Raw genomic sequence first — 24253 nt, 5'->3', positions numbered from 1 at the left:
TTCATGTTGCCAAGATCACTTTTTGGGGGTGGGTTTCACTTCTTTGTAGTGTTAAAGAGCCTACTATGTATGTTCTTCATAAATGTAAAATTGTAACTTTTCATGTGTCAAATATATAATTAAGCAAATCAGTGGCGTGATGGAGCTTTATTTCAGTGCATGTCAACTTTTGATGAGTTCGTGCAAGTCAACATGTATCTTCTACACTATAACAGGGGTATACAGTGATAAACCCTTTAAATCAAAGACGACAACATTTACGTTTCATTACGACGTAGTATAAACACAAACCTCGATGTCCAAACCGTTTAAATTTGCTAGCATGTTCTAAGTAAATTCCAAGAGTAAAGTCTAAAGATTATGTATTAAACGTATTCCTCAAAATACACTGGGTCTCACAGCTCACTTTTAAGGGGTAACTCACGTTAAATCAACTTTATTTCCTAACCTGATAATTTTTGAGGGAGTCCGATCATCCCGCCGTTAATCAGAGGCTGATATTTGAGGTCGAATTGACCGTACACACGTTTAAATAAAGCTCTATCAAGAGGCGCGCAGGGGCTTCTGGGAAGACTCCTCTGAACCAATGAGAGCTCGCGCTGCATGAAACCCGGGACTTCACGAGGTTGTTTAGCGCAGCGGCAAAACTGGATTTTATCTTTTAGGTGTTGTAACGATTCACGTTCAACGAGGTGAGTAGTTTTATATCCGTTAATTACCAACTAGTTAGAAGCTAGTATGTTGTGATCGCATTCGACAGTTGCCTGTTTGAGAGTCGTTGCCGACACCACCTCATGTCATGTTAGCGTATTAGCGAGTTACATTCATTTCTATGCACTGTTATTGCATGAGCCAAACAACAGTGACATATTGAGTTAACTTTGCGTGCTAATTTTATTTTAATGCTTCTTCGCAATAAGGCTTCCAATTCAATAATGTTTGAATGAGAGTTTAGACAAGGATCTAACGTTAAAAAAGTGAAACAACGAAGTCTTGATGCATTTATTTAACAGCTAGATGGCATCCAAAATCTGTTATGACAGCTGGAATTTCCGTAGAAGTAACAAGTTGGTACATTTATGGTCTCCAGTGTTTAGGTTTTGCGTTGTAAGTTGAAAGAAAATATTGTCGTTTTAGTTTCGCTTTTCTTTGTTTTGATGACAGTGGTTGCTTTACCTTGATGATTCAGTGATATAAATTATATAAATATAACTATTTATGACAAGTTGATGAGGAACTGAAGACAAAACAATGAACGAGAAGCCAATTCTCTCCTGGCAAGTGATATCCATATGACAGTAATATTTAGGTCTATGATATTATTTACAAGTTATAATTTGGGAATACATTATTTTCCTCAGTAAGAAAAATGCTTGGCAGTCTTATTAATTGACTGCATGGATGTGGTCTGCAGAAGGTAATCTACCTATAACATCGGTATTTGTGATAGACCAATATATTGAAGTGGCTACTGTATATATAAAAAAAAACAACATCAGTCAACCACTAACATTACTTGTCATTGTTAGTATAATGCTCTCCCGTTTAGCCACAGAAATTAACTATATCCTCTGAAAGGTTTACTAATACCTGGTCATTTGTTGGGAATTATGTTTATTGTAATTTTTATTATATGGGAAAGAAGTACTGAATGCCATGTGCATTGTGTATCAAGTCCTACTATTTTTGTTGCTGTCAGGTGGAATAGGGGCTTAGGATGGATACTGAGGGCTTTGGAGAGCTCTTGCAGCAGGCAGAACAACTTGCAGCAGAAACTGAAGCTGTGTCCGAGCTGCCCCACGTTGAGCGAAACCTACAAGAGATCCAGCAAGCTGGAGAGCGTCTACGTTCCCGCACTCTCACTAGAACCTCCCAAGACACAGCAGATGTAAAAGCGTAAGTTCATTGTGTTTATATGAATCTGCAATCTGCCAACCATGCAGTGGTTTTGTGGAAGCTTTTAATTCCCTTTTTGAAGTTATTTGCATCAACATGACATTTTCAATCATTTTTTTTATTTCAGCTCCATTCTTTTGGGCTCTCGGGGCCTTGACATCTTCCATATCTCTCAGCGTCTTGAGAGCCTCAGTGCAGCCACTACATTTGAGCCTCTTGAGCCGGTCAAAGACACTGATATTCAGGTTGGTACAGGTTCAGTATTGTGGGAGATGCCACATTGGTTACGCTTGGCTTAATGTAATCTGCCTCCCACTTTCATTCCTCGTAATTATACCTCTGTTTTGCATCCATTGGGATACCACTGTGGTAGTGTATTAAACTACAACATCTGTTTATATTAAAATCGTGCTGTTATCTAGGTCTTTTGGGGCAGCTGTGGTTTCTTTGTCATGTTATTAATTTAGCACATTTCAGGAACGTATTGTTCAGCCGAGAAAAATCTGTTGAATGAATCCGAATTAATGTAAAGAAGCCTTATCATTGATAATGGCTTTCAGTGAACACTTTGCCTGAATTTTGGTTTTGAGAGTTTTCCAGAAATTGGGTGGTTAGGTGCAGTAATTTTTTGGTAATATGTTTTTTAGAAAGTATCAGTTCTGTTTAAACATTATTGATTTCTGTTTTGTGAGGTTCTTTTCTTTGTCGTTCTCTTTTCTAGATTTTGTACATCAAACACATATGTACAGTTAAATATACTTTTACATTTTGCTTCATATAAATTCTATACTAAGAATTTAAGAATATACTAAGAATATAAGTCTGTACTAAACCATCTTGCAGTTCACTTTGCTTCAATGCTTAATTTTCATACCAATTTAATAAAAGTTTATTTAACTAAACTTGGGAGGACCATAGTCATGTAATCCAAACAATCAGCCAAAGATGTCTCTATATATAGCCATCCCTAACCTCTGTCCTGTGACAGTTTTTCAGCCTCACTCTCAGCTGGTATATGTATACCAGTTAAAGGGATAGTACACCAAAAAATGAAAATTCTGTAATCATTTACTCACTCACATATTGTTACAAAATGTATATTTTATACATTTCTTTGTTCTGATGAACACAAAGGAAGATATTTTGAGGAACGTTTGCAACCAAACCAATCAGAAGCCCCATTGACTTCCACAGTATTCTTTTTTTCCTACAATGGGGCTTGTGATCAGTTATGACATTTCTCAAAATATCTTCCTCCTTGTTCATTTGAACAAAGACATTTATACAGATTTGTAACAACATGAGTGTGAGTAATACATGTTTTCATTTTTGGGTGAACTATCTCTTTAAGGTTGGGGGAGTACTCTGGGTTCAGGCTAAAAATCTGAGCTGCTTTATTATCATATTTGATTACATTTTAAGTAGGGCTGGGCAAGAAAAATATTTTTCGATTAATCTTTTTTTTACGTGGTCGTTTTAAAAATCGATTCTTAAAGCCCATTTTTTCCATATTTATTTCTGCAAACATTGAACGTAAGATTAACTTTAATCTAATTACTAGTCTTCTCCACTAGATGTCACCCTCTTTTTTTCTTTGCGCGATGTTACCAAGAAGCGAGAGGCGAGCCTGTTATTCATTCAGTCTTTATTCTAATATAATATAATATTCTATATAATCTATATTCACTGAGTTGAATAGAAAATCGAGTATAAAAATCAGCCCCAGAATCGATTTGAAACATCTGAATCGATACCCAGCCCTAACGTTAATGCAAACTTGTGAAAAAAAAATTGTGTATCTTTTATATTATCAATAATTACATCAATTGCTTATAGTAATACATGTACACTTAAACATTGTATATTTGGTGAGAGACACATCTGTAAAATATCTTTGTAACATTTTATCTGCCTGATTCCTGAGTATATTGCATACTGGATTGCATAAAGATTGTGTTTTCCCATAGATACTTGAGAAATGTTTAATGACTAATCTAAAAATACTTTTGAAATGATTACGCTAACTAAATAATAATGAGAGTAACTGAGAGTATTCAATAACACTAAACTGGAATGCTTAATGCTACAGAATGCAGGTTTCTCTGCATTATCATTGCTATATTGTGTAACATACCCTGTGTATTTCCTCGTGTGTTTTGATTGGGCAAAACATTGTGCGCACTGTGGGTTGGATCATAATTGCCATATTATATCAGTTTGCCAAGCTGTGACTTTGCTCTAGCAATCAATGTTGTTATTGAATTCAGCTCTGAGTGCATCTGTAAGAGGAAGGCAGGCCTTGTGGCCAAGAGAAGTGACGTGGCAAAACATGAGCCAGGCAAATAATCATTTAATTCGTCTTCTGCATTTATAAACCATCTTTGTGGCAACACTGTCAACAGTAATACTTTACACTTTAGTGATTAATTGATGCTACAGTATATTTAAAGAATAATATAAATGGTAAATATAATTTTTTTTAAATCTGCATTCTAAGGACTGATGAGCTGATGTCCATGTCATGGACCCTAGTAGTTGTTAGTGGTACAAGCTCAAATGCAAATTGTTGTATTCAGATGTATAAATTGGCATTTATAAATCGCTTATGCCGGATTGTAACATTATGTAAAATGTATAGAGATTACAGTGGAGTTAACATCACTAAAACGTAAATAAATGCACGACACTTGAGGTCAGAGTTGAACATAAAGTGTGATGAATTAGATGACAGCATTATGATGCTACATGTGTAATGAATTATAATGAGCTCACCACCACAGCCAGGAATCACTGATGAAAGCTGGAAACCCTTCAACAAAATTGGAGTGTTGTTGCTTATAGTCAGTCAGTTTTTTTATTTATGTTTATAGGTTAACGTCTCCTGTATTTCTCAGTAGTAGAGCAATGTGTTAGCAGCGCAAAAGGTCATGGGTTCGAATCCACTGTAAGCCATTTTGAATAAAAATATCTGCCAAATGCATACAGAATGTAAATCTAAACTTCAAATGTACCAAAATTTTATCCAGTCCTTTTTATGATGATTTATCTTTAAAGCATAGCTGCATTTTTTGTTCACAATTTATTACATTTGTGATATCACAAATTGTGAATATATGGTATATTTGGATCCTAAAGCATTTCTTTGGAGAACCATTGGTCTGCTCATTGTCTCGAAATAATCCAGATCCATATCTTTCTATTTTAAATCTGTCTAGATGCCTAGGAGACGAGACGATTCCTGTAGGCCTCTATGGAAAGATCAATAATATCAGTTTTGATGGATTTTATAAGCTCTTTTTTCGTTGTTGTTTTCAGAGACCATATGACCTAAAATCTTATATCCACACCCATCTAAAGCTCATAGGAACGACTGTTGAATTGCTCCATAAGAGATAAATGTTTTTATCGTTGAATGCTATGGATGCAGAGGTCAGCTCAAATGTTGACTCATCAAACCCAGTAACGATCCGCTAGCTTTTAGTTTCCTGAAGGTTCGAAGCAGCCCATCCCCAACTTTCTTTTCCTCTGAGTGTGCGAGAAAGAAAGAGCGAGAAGATAAGTTCATTTCTTTCTCTCTTTCTTTTCTGTCTGTCTGTCTTTCGCTCACAGTTTTTTCTAAGGCATATTTTTGTGGTAGGCCTGGCAGAGTGCTGCTCGTCTCTTACTGGAAGTGCACTTACTGCCTGGCACTTTCCTCGCCTCCCTCTATGCCCCTGTGTGTGTGTATGTGCGGTTGGCAATCTCTAACATTTTTATGTACAACTTTAATTCACTCTAGAGATTTTCAAGGTTTAAAATTTCCTTTTTTATTGTTTAACTCGTATAACTGCTCTTTCATTTAACTTCATTCTCCTTCTGTATCGCTTCTTTCTATGTTAGCCTCCGATCATTTGTCTGTTGATTAAAGATTCTGAATTACATTAAAGATTGCAACAAAGCTTTGCAGGTGCCATGTTAAGAAATTCACCATTACCGTTGCGTCGTGTGCATGCATGTGGAAACATCCAGATGTGTGTTAACTTTGCAAGGCAGCTGTAACGCGTGTGTAAATTGTATACTGGATATTGTGCGTGCTCCATAAGGTTGCCGAGCTGCCTGTCTGAAGACAAAGAAAATGCACGCTGCTGATGAGGCGTAGTCTCTCCTCTCGCTTTCTGCATTTGTGTGTGGGCAATCGTGCAGCCTTTTACAGTTTAAAACCCATGTGTATGAATATTTCTTTATTAGGATTAGGATTTTATAGAATTGATCTTTAATATAAACAAAGAAACCCTCGCTTTATGTTCTCGAAGCAGAAGCTTAGATGCTCATGACTAAAGCGAAATGCCTGACGGACAGAAAAAACGAGATGCACATAAGGACATGACTACCCACGATAGCAGCAGATGCCGAAATTATTATTATTATTTTTTTAATTAAATATCGCTTCTATCTCTCTTGCTCTACAACCCCCTTCATCTCTCCATTACTGCTTTTCGTTCACACTCGTTTCTCAATGTAGGTGTGTGTCGTCTAAGCGCACACAATGATAAATGCAGGATAAGTCTAAATAGCTCTACATGTGGATTCTGCTCTCTGGTCAGTGGACTCTCCTCATTAACTAAACATGACTTTTAAGAGGATTATTAGCCCAGTTTCTGGACAGGATGTCGAAAGCCATCAGGAGAGTGGGGGGAAAATCCATTACCATAATTGCATTGCGCTAGCGGAGGAGGAAAAAGGAAGGATGCAGAGATGTTTAAAAAAAAGAAGAATTGAGTGTGAGTGAAAGAGGAGGCTGGCAGGGATGCTGGAGGAGAGAAGAGGAGGAGGGGTGGATGGTTGATGGAGAACAGCACATTGCTTAGGTTGAATAATGACTACTCCTTGAATTCCCCCCGTGTCTGTGAACAGACTTGGTACGCTCCGCCTCCGACAATAAAGCAGCCCACAGTTACTCTGCTCGTGGCTCATATCTAGGTTCAGACCACTGGGCCACTATGGGGAAAAGAGTGCATGTGGCAGACAGTGCGTGGGCCTCTGGTAAGAGAGGTCAGAAAACGCCCCAGAAATGCACTGCTCCACTTCTGCAGAGGAAGATGGAAGGGGACAGGCACGAGCCTCCAAGCAACTTTCACCTCCCAGTACCACTTTGCCTGCGGGTTAAGGCACAGCATAAGTGAGTATCACCTACACGCATGCATTCGACACGCTCGCATCACCACCCATGAAACGTATAAACGCACATAAACGTACGCCTCTGTCAAGCAGTACATCCCAGAAGACGAGACTGTCGCCTTTGCCAAAGAGATGATGAAGATGGCGAGGATGATGATGAGGAACATGATGAAGGCTTGCCTTTCACACAGGAAGTGGTGGGGTTAGGGTGGGGTTCCTTCATTTTATTGTTCATAAGTAAAGGAAAGGAATAAAAGAGGACACCTATATAGATATAGTCTTTTCTGGTGTTGCGTAAGATTTGGAGAGGTGTATTTTATTACAAATCTAATTACGTGTATTCAGTACGTGCAACTATGGCTGTTTTTTGTTCAGCTTTCAATGCATATCTGTCCATATCTTTCTATATATTTCTGTACTTTTGCATTACGGTGCGTGAGGTGTGATTGCCATTATTAGTGCGTCGCATTATACTTGTAAGAATCGCTTCAAAATGTGCGTGTTTTATAATATAGTGTATTGTTATATGTTGCATGTATATTTACATTCTACTGTAAGATGATCTTTATATTGTATGACTTGCATCTTTTGCTCCCCTTGCTGTGATATGCATACTTTATCAAAATCAAATCAATGATTTGCTACATATTGGCCGTTTCTTAAATATATTATAGAAATCCACACTGCTTTATCGGATGGGTTATAGAAACCTCCCCTTTCAACCTATGTAATCTGCACTTTGTCTAGCTGTCAGAAATTTTCTAATGTTTAGTCACTCATGCACCATATTTGTATCTCTATGACATTTCTTGATGTTCTCTTAAATGATCATGTGTAAAAGTGACAAATATGCTGACATAGTTTACACTGTGTGTTATAAGCATGTTCTCAGCATGACCCAAATCCCTTCATGTAATTTCTGTTCCTTTTGTCAGATGGTGGCAGACCATGGATGTCTTGTGCCTTAAGGGGGCGCTACTCTATAACCTAATGGTTGGAGGCACAGTGACTGGGCAATAATTAAATTGAAATATTTTGCTGAGTTTTTGTTTAGTTTGTGTATAAATTGATAAATAAATGGCAAAATGGTCATGCAAAGCTCCACTGCCTTTGGTATCTTAGTCACACCCCTCCCCAACGCTGCCCTGATTCTCCATCTCTATTTCTATCACTTCCACTTGTTTATTCAGATGTGCCATTTAGATGTCACATTCCTCCAATCAGAATAAATCAATTCTCATTTACAACTGTCAGTCAAAGTGTGGATGGGGTGATGGGGTCTTGCCGCTTGGGTGGGGTGGAAAGAAGATGGCAATCTTTGGGGGGAGGGAGGAACAGGCTTCAACTTGGTCGAATAGAGGTGCGAATGGAGATCGTTTGTGCAGTATTGCTAATTTTTAATAATAAAATCCCCAAAAGCCTGTTTGTGGGTGATGCTTAGGAAGAAATCGGATTACTTGGTTTAGTTTTTGAGCAGATACCATTTTATCAAAATTAGTAGAAATCATACCTGAGATTGAAATTATATTTAATGCTTTGGCTAATAGTTGATGTTTCTTTTCGATTCAAAGGGTTGCATTTCTACTTCAATCCTTTCTTCAATCCTTCAGTATTGAGTTTTCAATGGTCTAATGATCCTCCAAACCCACAAGAACCGGCATCTCCTACCCGTCCGTCAGATACGTGGTACCACTCCCTATCCCAGCCCCCATTCAGTGTGTGCGTGTGCTGCGTATCATTCCAGTTCTTTTCTCTCAGCTCTTTTTAATCCAAATAAATGTGGGAATGTCCTCTATCCAGCTGCATCTGTACATTTAGTACAAATGTATTAGCATATCTATAACGTCTACAAGAGCTGCACGCTCAGATCATCTTCTCAGATATTTCTAAATGTAGCCTGCATAACTGTAGAGGCTACTGATGTGTGCATTTTCCATCTGGGATCATTGAAAATGACATTGTGGGCACGAAAGAGCCCATGCATTTGAAAGATGTGCAGAATGGTGGCTTATAATTAGATATAAGCTGCAGTTACTTTGTGATTTGCAATGCATTACGTTCTACTAGAGCTTGGTGGTTGCAACTAGTTGTCAAATACGGACGTCCAAATGGCGGTTGCTATCTGGGTGGATTTTCTTCTAATGCACATTTTCCAAATCAATCAAGAGATTTTAATGATTTTCTTTGTGTGCATATGAAGGTGGTTCATGGGCTTGCATGAAGGTGGGGTGCACAGTACTTTAAAATCTAGAACGTAGTGATCCATAGCTTGCTAAACCAGACCTGGCTATTCGAGAGCCGCCATTTTGGGGCAGTGTTGCACAGGGTCGATTCTAAGCTGATTTTTTGCAGTGATTTTGATAATGATGGCAATTCTCTTTCTCTGGCCTGTGGTGCTTTCGTCTTGGAGGAAGTATGGAGAGAAGGAGAGAGAGAGAGAGAGAGAGAGAGAGAGGGCGTGTGCTGTGAATGCAGAAAAAGGGGAAAGTAGGTTGCAGCGCGTTTAACCTCCATGCCATGTCTCTTGTTCCAGGGCTTTCTGAAGAACGAGAGAGACAATGCACTGCTATCAGCCATCGAGGAGTCACGCCGCAGAGTAAGTGTCTGTTTTTACATCTCTGTATCCATTTACATCCATTTGGATGTGTTTATTCATGTGTCATTGCATCCGTCAAACCACTTCTCGAAAAGTATCCCGTCCTTGACAAGACATGCATTTCTAACAGCGTAACTTCGTCAGTGCACTACGTCCCAAATTGCGCAGTCATTTCCATTCTGCGCAGTTCATCTGACGGCTCCTTTAAAATCGTCTCTTCGTAGACAGGCCAAGAGTTACAGGAGGTTGTTTTAGATCAGTGCTTCCTTTTCCTCTTATTGGCTCTTCAGCTGCTGTCAGAGAGGTAAAAACAGACCCCTTCACCTGTTATTATCCCTCTCTCAGCAGCGGGTAGCCGGCCTACACCAGATCAATATCCACTCTATTCTTTTAGGCCAGTCATCAAACCTCTCAGTAAGAAAGATTGTCAGCGTACAGATGATAATTTCCTCACAGAGGAAAGAAGTGTTACACACAGATGGCTCATGTTTTCAGTTCACAAAGTGCTTTACAAGCGATTTGGGAAGATGCACGTCTGTGTCTGTCACAGGGAAGTTCAAAATAAACTTTCTAGTACAGTTCCTAATGGCGGATTGACTAAAAGAACTAAAAAACTGTACTGATTTACAAATATTCAATAACACTTTACAAGAAGATTGCATTTGCTAACATTTGTTAATGCATTAGCAAACATAAACGGTTGGAATTAACTAACATTAACAAAGATTAATGATTGGACAAAAACTATATTGCTCATTAGGGCTGGGTATTGCAAGGGCCTCACGATACTCACCACGCTGTGGTGCTGTGCAGTACATGCACCGATATATTGCGGTATATTTCCCTTTTTTTGCCAAAGTGCTTCCACACGTCGGCTTGGAAAGCTGCAGATGTTTTTACATTTTCTGCCATTTTTCTCACTCCCACTAACTTCTGAGACATTGGCCCTATATGACAGACAACTGGACAGCGACAACTACAGCGGTGGAGAAGGTCGTTTGACGCACACCGAGGGATTTGATGGATTTTTTATATCGATACTAGAGATTGAAATACCGATACACTACGGCCCTATTGCTCATATAGTTTTTGCTAGCTAATGCATTTACTAATGTTAATTAACGTTATTTAAAATGTTACTAAATATTTTAATAATTTAAAAAAATAGCTTTATTTTTAAATGTTAAAATAAGGAATAAATATATGACATTTTCTCTTTGCATATTTGTGGCTATTAGTGCAGATAATCGCATCACTTGCAGAATCATAATAGGAAATGAGTATCCGTCTCCTAATGATAACCAATTTTTAGTTGCATTTGGTGCTTGGCGAACAATAATTTTGGACACTGAGTGAGAAAAATGTAAATTACTGAATTATTAAATGGTAATTTTGATCTAGAAAAAACATTCAGGGTACAGTTAGTTCTAATAAAAAGCTGAACAATATGATATTATTCATTTTTGGATAATATGAAACCAGAACAAGAACTCCACGTTGTAGAAAAACACTTTTTTTGTTCAGAAATGTTACCTGATTCACATTAACTTCATGCTGTGCTGTTATCATCTCATCTCCCTCCATTACGCCCTATTCTAAAATCATCTCTGGAGTTCAGAAGACATTTTAATTAGAAAGCTCTCAATTATCGCACGACGATCCGTCGGGACCAAGTAAAATAGACGGTCTTTAGATTCAATCAGGGTACGGGCTAAATCGGTAGTAGGCGTGAAGGCAGACCCAAATAACGGCACAGTTTCATTAGTAAAGCCAACCAGGTTTTAGCACACCAGACCCAGTTTGAGGTTCCCAAGGTTCCCAGCTCTTGTTCCTTATCTCTCGGAGGGAAGGTTGGGGTGGGATTGGGGGGATGGGTGAAGATTGTGGTGCACGTTAGCACTTATGGTGCACAGCATGCTTCCAGATCCAGGCTTCTGCACCACTAGCTATTTTTAATGCGTCACATCGGGTAACCTATATATTCACAGTCAATATCGTAGTAGCTTGCTGTTCTATATCATGTTTTGTTTTCTTCCCGACCCGTGTCCGCAATGTCTTTCACGTTGTCAATCTGTCTCGCAGACGTTTCTGCAGGCGGAGGAGTACCACAGAGACTCCATGTTGGTGCAGTGGGAGCAGGTGAAGCAGAGAGTCTTGCACACCCTGCTGGGAGCTGGAGAAGATGCATTGGACTTCAGCCAGGATGTGGAGGTCTGATGAACACAACACTAATCACAAACACGCACACTTCTTAAATGTCTTTGTCTTTAATATGATATCCCACACTCACAATGAAGCACAAACGCTCTCATTTAACATATGGAGCTTGTGATTTGTTGGCGTGATACACGTATCCTGTGGCTATGTGTGGCCTGGATTTCGGCACCAGTGAAATCTTATCTGCAAGCACTTTACAGACAAGCTTTTAGTTCTTTCAGACAAGACCATTTCGATCGGATCTTTAAATACAAGATAACAGACTTGGAAATCAAGCAGAAGTGTGTAATTTAAATGGGACATATCATGAAAATCTGACTTTTTCAATGTTTAAGTGCTATAATTGGTTCCCCAACCTAGAAAATGTGTAAGTGATCAACGAAGTAACTTAGTTTTAGTAAACTATTCTTTGCAAGCAAGTGAAAAAATAGGTCATTGAAATTTGGTTCCCCCTGTGATTTCATAAGGGGTTAATACTGCACCTTAAAGGAATATTCCATTTTCTTAAAAGAAAAATCCAGATAATTTACTCACCACCATGTTATCCAAAATGTTGATGTCTTTCTTTGTTCAGTCGAGAAGAAATTATGTTTTTTGAGGAAAACATTGCAGGATTTTTCTCATTTTAATGGACTTTAATAGAGCCCAACATTTAATGCTTAACTCAACACTTAACTCTTTCACCGCCAGCGTTTTTAAAAAAAGTTGCCAGCCAGCGCCAGCGTTTTTCATGATTTTCACCTAAGTTTAATGCCTTCCAGAAAATGTTCTTCTTTAAATATATAAACATACAATATAACAAATGAAAGAACAGACCCTCTGCTTTCAAACAAAAAAAACCGTTTCATCCTACCTTTAGTGGTTCTTTTGTAATCAGCTTTTGAATATGGGTAGGTTTCTGCAAAAACACCACATTTTGAGCAAAAAGCAGAGATAATTCAATTTTTGTGATGGACTTTTCATAGAGATCCCATTCAGAGCGATCTTTAAAACAGACATGGACATGCAGCCGCTTGCCATAGGGCAATACTTCCGGGTTTAAAAAGTTGCGGAAGGCCACCTAGTGGATAATAGCGGTATTGCGGAAAGACGGAAAATCTCGTCATTGGCGGGGAAGCGTTTTCTCTTAATTGACGAGATATCTCGTCAATGGTGGTGAAAGAGTTAACAGTTTTTTTTCAACAGAGTTTCAAAGGACTCTAAACGATCCCAAACAAGGCATAAGGGTCTTATCTAGCGAAACGATTGTCATTTTTGACAAGAAAAATAAAAAATATGCTCTTTTAAACCACAACTTTTCGTCTAGGTCCGGTCCAGCATGACCTAACGTAAATGCGCAGTGACGTAGGGAGGTCACTTGTTACATATATAAAACGCACATTTGCGGACCATTGTAAACAATAAACTGACACAAAGACATTAATTAGTATCAGTTGACATACAACAACGTAGGAACGGTCCTCTTTCAACACACTTGTAAACACTGGGGCGTAGTTTCGCGTTCGTCCTCTGTGACCTCTTGACGTAATGACGTATTGCGTGGCGCATCACGACCGGATCTAGACGAGAAGTTGTGGTTTAAAAATGATTTTTTTTTTCTTGTCAAAAATGACAATCTTTTTGCTAGATAAGACCCTTATGACACGTTTGAGATCGTTTATAGTCTTTTGAAAATGAGTTGAAAAAAACTGTTAAGTGTTGAGTTAAGTATTAATTGTTGGGCTCCATTAAAGTCCATTAAAATGAGAAAAATCCTGTAATGTTTTCCTCAAAAAACATACTTTTTTCTCGACTGAACAAAGAAAGACATCAAAATTTTGGATGACATGGTGGTGAGTAAATTATCTGGATTTTTCTTTTAAGAAAATGGAATATTCCTTTAATCTGCACTATTCAATCATGGCACTGCAATTAAGTGCAGAGATCAACTCATTTGCATTTAAAAGGACACACCCAAAAACGGCAAATTTTTGCTCACACCTACAAAGTGTCAATTATAACATGCTATAATAAATTATCTATATGGTATTTTGGGCTAAAACTTCACATACATACTCTGGGGCTAGCAAATATGTATTTGACATCTTAAAAAAAGTCTTGAAATGTCTCCTTTAAGCACTGCAAGCTTTGCCAAATCAATTTTTTTTTTAAAAAGGTTTAAACTGTCTGAGGTTTATATTTATATGTCCATAGAGAAAGAAAAAATTAGGGGGGGGGGGGGGGTTGGCAGCACTTTTCTTATCTTCAATCAATGTCAAGATGAATAAAACATCAAACATTGAAGATGACGAGCTTTATTTCCAAATAATAAATACAAAAAACAGCATGTTTCATAATTGTGGCCTCGAGTGGAACAATAGTCTGTCTTGCCAAACAAAGACGCTCTTTTTGAAAAGGCAAAACCTTTCTTTTTTTAAGTCTTTTGTTGTCCTACAAAGGATACCAGTGTTGTGTTTTTAGACGCAAAAATTTGTGTGCTTTAAGCAATTTTTGACTGCTGTCCTGCTACTTTAATTATTAAACAGCAGTTAAATTTTCCATGTGTGACCTGCTTACTGTGCCAGTTGCTCACCACAAGCCTGGGTCGTCCATGCCCATCACATAGTCATACAGACCACAACGCCTCAATGGCTTTCTTTTCCTCCAGTTCATAGAATTGGCTGTGCGCGTGTGGGTGCACGCTTGCGTGTGTGTGTAGCCTACTGTACTGTACTGCACTGTGTGCCATGTGCTATCAAGCGTTAGTTATGTTCTTCACAATAGCTTCACGCTACATTGGTTGCTGCATTTAGATTAAAAATAACGGCTTGTGGACTTGTCCGCCCCACACTTAAAAAAATACATATGTACTCCTGCACATTAATGATCTTGTGTTGTGTAGACATCCTTGTTTGTGGTGTAATAAGACTGTTGCCTTTTGTTCACCCCACAGCCGAGTTTCGTGAGTGAGGTCGGGGTTCCTGGACGCAGTGCACTTGACAGTGTGGAAGTTGCATATAGCAGACAGGTTTGTAGAAAGGGTTACATTATTACATTACATTATTATAAATAGAGTTACTTTTTACATTATTGTAGCAATAACATTTATTTTATGGCAAAGATAACTAGCTGTTTTGCACTTAAGTGGCATAGGTAAAAGAAAGTGAATAAAAGCCCTCATATTATCTATTTCTAATATTGCCCTATTAAGACAGATACAGTAAAATGTGCATCCTTAGTTAATGTATATATTATATGTAAGCTATAGAAAGCACCACAGTCTCTAGTCTTTGCATTGGTTACTCTTGCCTGCTTAGCCAGACATGAGAATAAATGGGTCGTGTTTTGTGAGCCAAGCTCGATTGATCCAAAAGATCGATTGGCTGTAAAGAAACATGATGGGTTAGCTCCCAATTTATCCACAAAGGGGAGGGCCATCTCTCATCCTCTCCTTCTTTGTTCTCCCTTTTGTTAGACCTCGCATTTTCTATTTCATAATGTGTCGCCACATCGCATGCGGAGTCATTTTCTTGGTCTTTGTACTCTTTTTCGAAGAACTTCTAAACGTTTTTATCGTATTCGTTTTGTTCTTCATCATCCATCACTTCACTTCCAGATCATAGCGTATCCAGAGCTCAAACTTGCATTTCTCCTTGCTTTAGATCTACATCTTCAATGAGAAGATTGTAAATGGACATCTTCAGCCCAATCTGGGTGATCTTTGCGCCTCAGTCGCCAAAGGCCTCGATGATAAGGTACGTCATATTCTGCCTGTGTCAGGCGTCCAATCTTTTCTCACAGTATTTAACTCAGAAGCTGGTAATAATGATAGGGATGCTCGTGCATATGTTTGTAGAACGTGTCGGACATGTGGCTCATGGTTAAGCAAATGACAGATGTTCTGCTGGTGCCGGCAAAGGACACGCTGAAGAGTCGAGTGTCGGTGGACATGCAGATGGCCTTTGTTAGACAGGGCCTGCAGTACCTGGAGAACAGGTGAGAAATAGAGGACACAAAACTGAGAATTGCAAGTGTTTCGGGAGTGCTGTTTTGGGAATAAAGGAACCCCCTAGCCCCTACCCTCCAAAGGGTTGAGATATACATGTGACCCTGGACCACAAAATCACTCAAAATGGTCATTTTTTTTTTATTGACATTTATATATCATCTGAAAGTTGAATAAATAAGCTTTCCATTAATGTATGGTTTGTATGGATAGGACAAGATAGGTTAAGATACAACTGTTCCCCTTTAAAGTTGTCAAAATGAAGTCCTTAGCAACTGCATCCACTCACAAAAATAAAGTTTTGATATATTTACGATAGGAAATTTTGATGATCTTGATGGAATATAATCTACATAATATCCTAATGTTTTGGCATAAAAGAAAAATCAATGTAGTGTTGACTATTGCTTCAAATATACTTCTGCTACTTAAAAGGGGTTTTGTGGTCCAGGGTCACATATTTTAAGATATTTCTAGGTTTTTATTTAATTCTAAATTTTTAATTGAAATCTTTTAGTTAAAATTAAGACTTCCTTTGTTACTTAAATATTTAACTCTAAATATTGGAATGATAACTATATGAGTAACCAGTCAATAATATGATAAAATTAAAAAATAAATGTGCAGATTATTTGCATACATTCTCTTTTTTGAGGGCCAAGTCTAAAATTTCTGGTTTTATTAAATTTTGAAAGAATATTTGGGGGATAATTGCAAAATTTTGTGGTGTAACCGGTCTGTGTCAATTGGTGTAACAAGTATTTTTTAAATGAAAATATAAATATATTCATAAAAAAATGGGGAATAAAATATAATCATCAATAGTTTAGTGTAATATGATTTTTTTACATAATTTTTTAAACATTATTTGTTAAAGATTATTTTGTCTATTATTCAGCATATGTCAGGACAAATATTACAAAAATGCATTAAAATATACATTTAGAAATAGCTTATAAAATTATATTTAAAAATGTTTTTTTTTCTGATTACACTTACATGCCATCAAGGTGGATAAAATATTTAATATTTCCAATTTGGTGCAATTGGCGGTTACACAATTTGACATTTTCAGGTCCATTCTTAACTTTCATAAAAATGGCGCAATTGTAATTTCTTTATTGCATAAATTAACATAAATACACTGTGCATTGAAATAAACCTGATGCGTGCTTTTAAAAGTTTTTAAAAACGATTTTTGAATTTCTCATCTTGCCAAATTGTTTTTGTCACTGACCCTGCTATAGATTCGTAATTGTACAGGAAATACTGGTTTGTACAGGATGAAAGCAGTAAAATATTACCTTTTTTTAAATAAGATTTAATTGAAATTTTTTACTATTTTCTGCAGCTATAAGAACTACACTATGGTCACTGTATTTGGAAACCTGCACCAGGCACAGCTAGGTGGAGTGCCTGGTACTTATCAACTGGTATGCAGCTTCCTAAACATCAAGCTTCCGACTCCACTGCCAGGCATGCAGGTAATGCACCAAATTGTGTACACATAGCACAGACAAAACTGCATGTATAGATCTGGTGGACTGTGGCTCAACATTGTTTGAATGTATTCACCGTACATAGGCCAATAAGCCTCTTTTTTTCTTAGTAAGAAGTGATTGAATAAACTCCATGTTAGAAAAATGTGCGTATGTGTGCGACAGGACGGCGAAGTAGAAGGCCATCCGGTGTGGGCTCTGATTTATTACTGCCTTCGTTGTGGAGACCTGTCGGCAGCTATGCAGGTGGTGAACAGGGCGCAGCATCAGCTGGGCGACTTTAAAATCTGGTTCCAGGAGTACATGAACAGCACCGACCGACGGTATGAACGCACATACACAGACACCCCAAAACTAGATCACATCCTGTGAGGACCATCGCTCTATCTTTCTATTTTGCACTTGACCTAGCTTTGCTTTTTCTTCCTATACCATACATACGTTTTTTCTTTTAATCTACGTGCACAATAATTTTGTCAAGTAACCCTGTTGTGGGTTTGTGTGTTGTTTCGACCAGTCTTTCACCGGCAACAGAGAATAAACTACGGCTGCATTACCGTCGTGTGCTGAGGAACAGTGCAGATCCTTACAAGCGTGCCGTCTACTGCCTCATCGGTAAATGCGACATAGCTGACAACCACGGAGAGGTTGCGAATACGACAGAAGATTATCTATGGCTCAAGGTGAGATATTTGGTCACAAATATAGACTTGGTCATCTAGTCGTCCATCAATTTTTAGTTATGTTCACTGGTGTATGCAACCCCTGCACTTTTTTTGTGTGTGTTTAATGGAGGGCAGCAGAAACATCAGGCATCCCACCGACCCATCCCAAAAGTTGATTTTGAAAGTAGACTTTTGTATGTCACATTGTGAGCTGTCTTAAACACAAAAGCACTACAGTCTCTTAGTCATTGTTGACAGATATACTGATATTTTTGCCAAAGACTCTAGACTGGTACTGCCAGTTCATCTGTGTGTTTGACCTATCAATGAGCTCCTCAGAGAAGTTAATCTGAATGGATCTAGCCTTGACGCAACTGCTCATCGTTTTACATTGTGTCTTTTCCAGCTGAATCAAGTGTGTTTCGATGATGATGGCAGCAGTGCTCCTCAAGACAGAATGACTCTGCCCCAGCTTCAGAAACAGCTACTGGAAGACTATGGTGAGATGCACAGGCACCAATATGTCATATATCAAAGTGCTAAAGAGATTTCAAAACATTGCAATATTTACTGTATTAAAATATTTTTCAGTGTTTCCTTAAAATAGAAATGGCTGTGATGTAAGTCATTGAACTTTTTGAACTTGGATCGCTGTTGAAAGTTGCAAAGCGCTCAATCAGCACATTGAAGATGCCACATTGCATCTCACATTGCGATACCTACCTTATTAATGAAGCACGCACCTTTGGAGTAGAGTTTTAATGCAGAGCTTTGACAGGAAAGATGAGAAAGAGTCGCAACAGTAAAAGTGTGAGGGAGACCGATTTACCTGTGCAGTAATATTAAAGGAAAACACCACCGTTTTTCAATATTTTACTATGTTCTTACCTCAACTTAGACTAATTAATACAAACCTACCTATCTTTTTTCAATGCGTGCACTTAATCTTTGTACAGCGCGTCCATTTATCCTAGCCCCATTAATTCTTTAGGATCCAAACAGGGATGAATTTAGAAGCCACCAAACACTTCCATGTTTTTCATATTTAAAGACGAGTAAGTAGGGTGGCACAAAATAAAACATGGGAATTTTTTTAGCGGATAAAAAATTATAACTATATTGTATGGTGAAAGAGAACTTAGTTTGCAGCACTTCGACCTCGGGTGCAGTAATATTGATGGAAGTTTGAGAGAGAGGGGGAGTAGTCAGGAGTGATAATATTACTGCGCACCGAGGTCGAAGTGCTGCAAACTAAGTGCTCTTCCGCTATACAATATAGTTCTCATTTTTATCTGCTTAAAAAAAGTCACGTTTTATTTTGTGCCACCATACTTACTCATGTAACAGTCTTTAAATAGGGAAAACATGGAAGTGTTTGGTGGCTTCTAAATTCATCCCTGTATGAATCCTAAGGAATAAAAGGGGCTAGGCTAAATGCTAACACATCCACAACGTGCTGTACAAAGATTAAGTGCACGCATTGAAAAAAATAGGTATGTATTAATTGTCAAAGTTGAGGTAAGAACATAGTAAAAAATTGAAAAACGGTGGTGTTTTCCTTTAAAAATTGAGGATGCAATGCGATGCATCAAGATATCTAATTGAATCAAACTGTTGACATAATAATCGTAATTGAATCAAAACGTGAGTCCAGTTGGTTGAAATGGGGCAGCCCCAGCCAGGTCATGAGTTGCAGGCAGTAAGTAAAACCACATCAAATGTCTGTGGTTTGTTGGTAATTGGCACGTAAGTGCATATAATATAAACAACACAAACGGTTATTTACTAATAAATGCAAGTAACTAATGCTAGAGAATAATATTACAGCTACATAACTCAACACAAAATGTCACAGTACGTCTACAATTCATCACAATATGTCACAGTAAATCTGTTTAACAAATTGCCTTTCAATGAGCCACACTTTGGTCAATTCATTTCACAGAGCCAATCAATCATTCCACTTATCTGTAGATTCACTTCAGTCCCACAGGAAGAGATTTAAATGGTGTCTGAAAGAGCAGGAAGTTAGTCAGTATGCAAAATCCCACTATTCAGTCTTTGCCAGCGTGCCTGGCCCAGATAAAAGTGTGCGTCATTGTGCTGTTTTCTCACGGCTTAAACTTCTCCTCTCCCAATTTTAAAAAGGCATCCGCTCATATTTTTCCACCTGCCTGATGAGTAAGTCTTATCTCGCCGGCACTCCTGCAGTACACCACATTAAATACTCTCTCTCGCCGATAAGACTCCTTCACTCCCAGCTGCGCCGTGCAAAGTCACAGTAGGTCTTTTAAGACGTCAGTTTTAATGAGAGTGGATTATTTCAACTCATGCAAATGGAAATGAAATAGTGTATTTAAGCACATCACAGCCGAGGAAGATTTATGTGCAACCTATTACTCGCATTCAAATTCCTTAAGTTACAAATCCCTACCGCTACATTTGCATACATATGTTGTTCATATCCCACAGTGTTTTATATTGTTCTGTACAGTAAGTGGTTTTGGATTAAACTAAAGAATCATAAGTGTTTTTGTAAATATGCATTATTAAGACATGCTTTAATTGTTTTTTACAGGCGAGTCTCATTTCTCGGCCAGCCACCATCCCTTCCTGTATTTCCAGGTGCTTTTCTTGACTGCGCAGTTCGAAGCGGCCATAGCGTTCCTCTTCCGAGTGGAACGTCTGCGCAGCCATGCCGTCCACGTGGCTTTGGTGCTGTACGAACTCAAGCTCCTCCTAAAATCATCAGGCCAGAGCGCACAACTTTGTAAGTTCAGGGTTCACTAATGAAAAAAAAATTATATTAGAAGGAAATACATTATTGTGCAAAAGTCTTCCACCACCAGTATTTTCTGGTTGTATTCTATATATGGTCACTATACCATCGCAAAAGCAACAAATCTAAGATATATATAACACTGCTATTTTGGTAGATTTAGTGCATAGTTAAACTGGTAAATTAGACACACAGTTATTTTTTAATGTAATGATGCGTGCAAAAGTGGCACAACTGTTTAATGAATTTATACAATCAATTTTTATGTTTTCTAAACGAGAAGTAAACCTCATTATTCAGATGATCCTATTAAAGAAATTTGTGATCTGTTGCTTTTAGTGAGTCAAGAGGCTGGAGATCCACCAATGGTGCGACGGCTGAACTTCATCAGACTGCTGATGCTCTACACCCGCAAGTTTGAGTCCACTGACCCACGAGAGGCCCTACAGTACTTCTACTTCCTCCGGTACGCTAACAGGGGGTCACCCAGGGTGATGTAAAGAAAGAGCTGATCTCTGATCAGTCACATTTGTCCGCTGTTGAACAAATCCTTATTTTAAATGCACTGTTTCTGGTTTGATTAGTGGGAGAACTTATGTAGAAGTCATTCCAGTTTCTCTGAAAATACTAAACGGAAATCCCTCTCGGAGAAAAGATTAATATGTCATGAATAACTCAGAAGCTTCCACGAACGATTCATGAATAATTAAACCCTGACCATGCACACTGAGAATTCACCCTTATTGTTTTAAGAGACCTCATAGAAATTGTTTTAAAAAGGAAATGGTTGATCTTTTTTAAAGGCCTTTTACGTCTGTGTCACAAAGTGAACACATTACTTGCATTGCAAAATGTTTTCATGCTTTAAATTGCTGCACTGTGCATATTGCAAGCTCGCAGTGGTTGATATGCTGTTCTCTGATTGGCCACAGGAACGAGAAGGACAGTCAAGGAGAAAACATGTTCATGCGATGCGTCGGCGAACTAGTCATCGAGAGTCGCGAGGTAAGAACCGTTGCGCATGCTAATTCGTACCACTGTGTTGCATAATATCTCATTCCTGTCAATATTTAACTCTCATCTTAGTTTGACATGCTTCTCGGAAGACTCGAAAAAAATGGAAGCAGAAAGGTACGTTGAGCTCTCTTTCTGTACATGTCACTTGGTGTCACACACACACGTCGTTCATTCATTATTGTCTCAAAGGCCTTCACGACACAGTCTGCTCTTTCATGCTCGTTCACCAACACAATTGCATATTCAAAGATTTGCTCGGCTCTGAGCGTTTTCTGTGAATCCTTTCAGCCTGGTGTGATTGATAAGTTTGCCGGGGACACGGGGGCCATCATTACTAAGGTGGCTTCGGAGGCCGAGAACAAGGGGTTGTTTGAGGAGGCCGTCAAACTGTACGAGTTAGCCAAGGTAAGCGTAGCTGTATCGTGACATTCAGTTTATTACTGTGAAGTTGGAGAGTAGATGTTTATCGGGTGAAATCTTTTTTTTTTGTTCCAGAACCCTGATAAGGTTCTAGAGCTGATGAACAAATTGCTAAGTCCGGTTATCGCTCAAGTCAGCGAACCCCAGTCGAACAAAGAGCGACTTAAAAACATGGCGGTGGCTATTGCTGAACGGTAAAGTTTCATGTTAACTATGTACACAGTCCTCTGCAGACTTTTAAATGGGGAATTATTCTTATTATTATGGTATTTGGTTGATTTAAAGTTGTATTTTTTGTGAGCACAGGTACCGTGCTAATGGGATAGCTGGGGAGAAGACCGTGAACGGCACCTTTTACCTTCTTTTGGACCTAATGACGTTCTTTGATGAGTATCATGCTGGACACATTGACGGAGCTTACGATGTAAGTCCAGTATAAGACGCCCTACTGACTTTAGATCAGTCCTGTCATGTGTTTAACCAATTACAACCTGTATGTTTTGTTTCTGTGTCAGGTGATTGAGAGACTAAAGCTAGTTCCTTTAAGTCAGGACAGTGTTGAGGAGCGAGTCGCAGCCTTCAGAAACTTCAGCGATGAGGTGAGAGATTTGCCCTTACATCCCCTTTTTTTATTATTTCCCTGAATCATGGATGTAATCGTTCTTTGGATACTTTTGTTCAATGCCTTCAGTCTTTATGTAGAAAGCAAAGCTTGTTTTTTCTGTGTATTTACACTTTTTTTGCACGCATGTGTTATTAATATTAGCATAAATACTTTTTTGTTGTTACACCTTCGTCTAGTTTGACAGGTAAGTAACGCTAATTGTCTTAAAGGATTAATCAATTTTCTTAAAAAAATCCAGATAATTTACTCACCACCATGTCATCCAAAATGTTTGATGTCTTTCTTTGTTCAGTTGAGAGGAAATTATGTTTTTTGAGGAAAACATTTCAGGATTTTTCTCATTTTAATGGACTTTAATGGAAACCAACACATAACACTTAACTCAACACTTAACAGTTTTTTTCAACGAAGTTTCAAAGAACTCTAAACAATCCCAAACGAGGCATAAGGGTCTTATCTAGCGAAACGATTGACACGAAAAATAAAAAATATGCAATTTTAAACCACAGCTTCTCGTCTAGGTTTGGTCCTGTGATGCGCCAAGGCGACCTCCCGCAAAACGTCATCACATCAAGAGGTCACGGATGATGTATGCGAAACTACGCCCCAGTGCTTACAAGTGTGGAGAAAGAGGACCATTCCAACGTTGTTGTATTTCGAATGATACTAATTAATGTCTTTTGTGTCAGTTTATTGTTTAAAATGGTCCGCAAATGTGCGTTTCATATATGTAACACGTGACCTTTCTACGTCACTACGCAATTACGTGAGGTCGCGCTGGCTCGTTTTTTTTTTTCTTGTCAAAAAATGACAATCGTTTCGCTAGATAAGACCCTTATGCCTCGTTTGGGATCGTTTAGAGTCCTTTGAAACTCCGTTGAAAAGAACTGTTAAGTGTTAAATGTTGGGGTCCATTAAAGTCCATTAAAATGAGAAAAATCCTGGAATGTTTTCCTCAAAAAACATAATTTTTTCACGACTGAACAAAGAAAGACATCAACATTTTGGATGACATGGTAGTGAGTAAATTATCTGGATTTTTAAAAAAAATGGACTAATCCTTTAATATGTTGAGCTGAATGAAGTGGGTAGGGTTAATTCATGGAAACTGATCTTACATGTTACCAAAAGGAATTTAAAACCCGCATTGTTTGGCTTTCTGGTTTTAGGGAGGATAAGTGAAATTTTGTTATCATTGGTATATGAGAACTGGGTGAAGGTTTGGTTTTTGCGAGCTGTCAAGTGTTTTAAAGGAAAACACCACAGTTTTTCAATTTTTTACTAGGTTCTTACCTCAGCTTAGACAAATTAATACATATCTATCTTTTTTCAATGCGTGCACTTAATCTTTGTACAGCGCCTTGTGAATGTGTTAGCATTTAGCCTAGCCCCATTCA

The 24253-nt window shown here is 38.2% G+C and overlaps 1 protein-coding gene across 2 annotated transcripts in view; it reads left to right on the top strand.

The window, feature by feature from the left end:
* Positions 1 to 130: 130 nt before the first annotated feature.
* nup93 (nucleoporin 93) overlaps positions 131 to 24253 on the top strand; it is a 25402-nt gene continuing 1279 nt past the window's right edge. Inside the window, exons 1-20 of one of the 2 annotated variants that reach the window (XM_065283318.2) lie at positions 131 to 692; positions 1700 to 1896; positions 2024 to 2141; positions 9587 to 9649; positions 11732 to 11860; positions 14799 to 14873; positions 15508 to 15600; positions 15702 to 15841; positions 17203 to 17335; positions 17516 to 17673; positions 17868 to 18033; positions 18422 to 18515; positions 20594 to 20785; positions 21134 to 21260; positions 21727 to 21799; positions 21881 to 21925; positions 22100 to 22216; positions 22307 to 22425; positions 22538 to 22655; positions 22747 to 22830. In XM_065283318.2, coding sequence (XP_065139390.1) covers positions 1718 to 1896; positions 2024 to 2141; positions 9587 to 9649; positions 11732 to 11860; positions 14799 to 14873; positions 15508 to 15600; positions 15702 to 15841; positions 17203 to 17335; positions 17516 to 17673; positions 17868 to 18033; positions 18422 to 18515; positions 20594 to 20785; positions 21134 to 21260; positions 21727 to 21799; positions 21881 to 21925; positions 22100 to 22216; positions 22307 to 22425; positions 22538 to 22655; positions 22747 to 22830 — 2223 coding nt within the window. In that variant the 5' untranslated portion in view covers positions 131 to 692; positions 1700 to 1717. Of the gene's footprint in view, positions 693 to 1699; positions 1897 to 2023; positions 2142 to 6845; positions 7055 to 9586; positions 9650 to 11731; positions 11861 to 14798; positions 14874 to 15507; positions 15601 to 15701; positions 15842 to 17202; positions 17336 to 17515; positions 17674 to 17867; positions 18034 to 18421; positions 18516 to 20593; positions 20786 to 21133; positions 21261 to 21726; positions 21800 to 21880; positions 21926 to 22099; positions 22217 to 22306; positions 22426 to 22537; positions 22656 to 22746; positions 22831 to 24253 lie in introns of those variants that run through there. The other variant, XM_065283319.2, reaches the window with a different exon arrangement.

The sequence above is a fragment of the Paramisgurnus dabryanus genome, chromosome 9 (assembly GCF_030506205.2).
Source record: "Paramisgurnus dabryanus chromosome 9, PD_genome_1.1, whole genome shotgun sequence".
In the NCBI taxonomy this organism is placed as follows: Eukaryota; Metazoa; Chordata; class Actinopteri; order Cypriniformes; family Cobitidae; genus Paramisgurnus; species Paramisgurnus dabryanus.
This window is presented reverse-complemented; position numbering and strand designations above follow the sequence as displayed.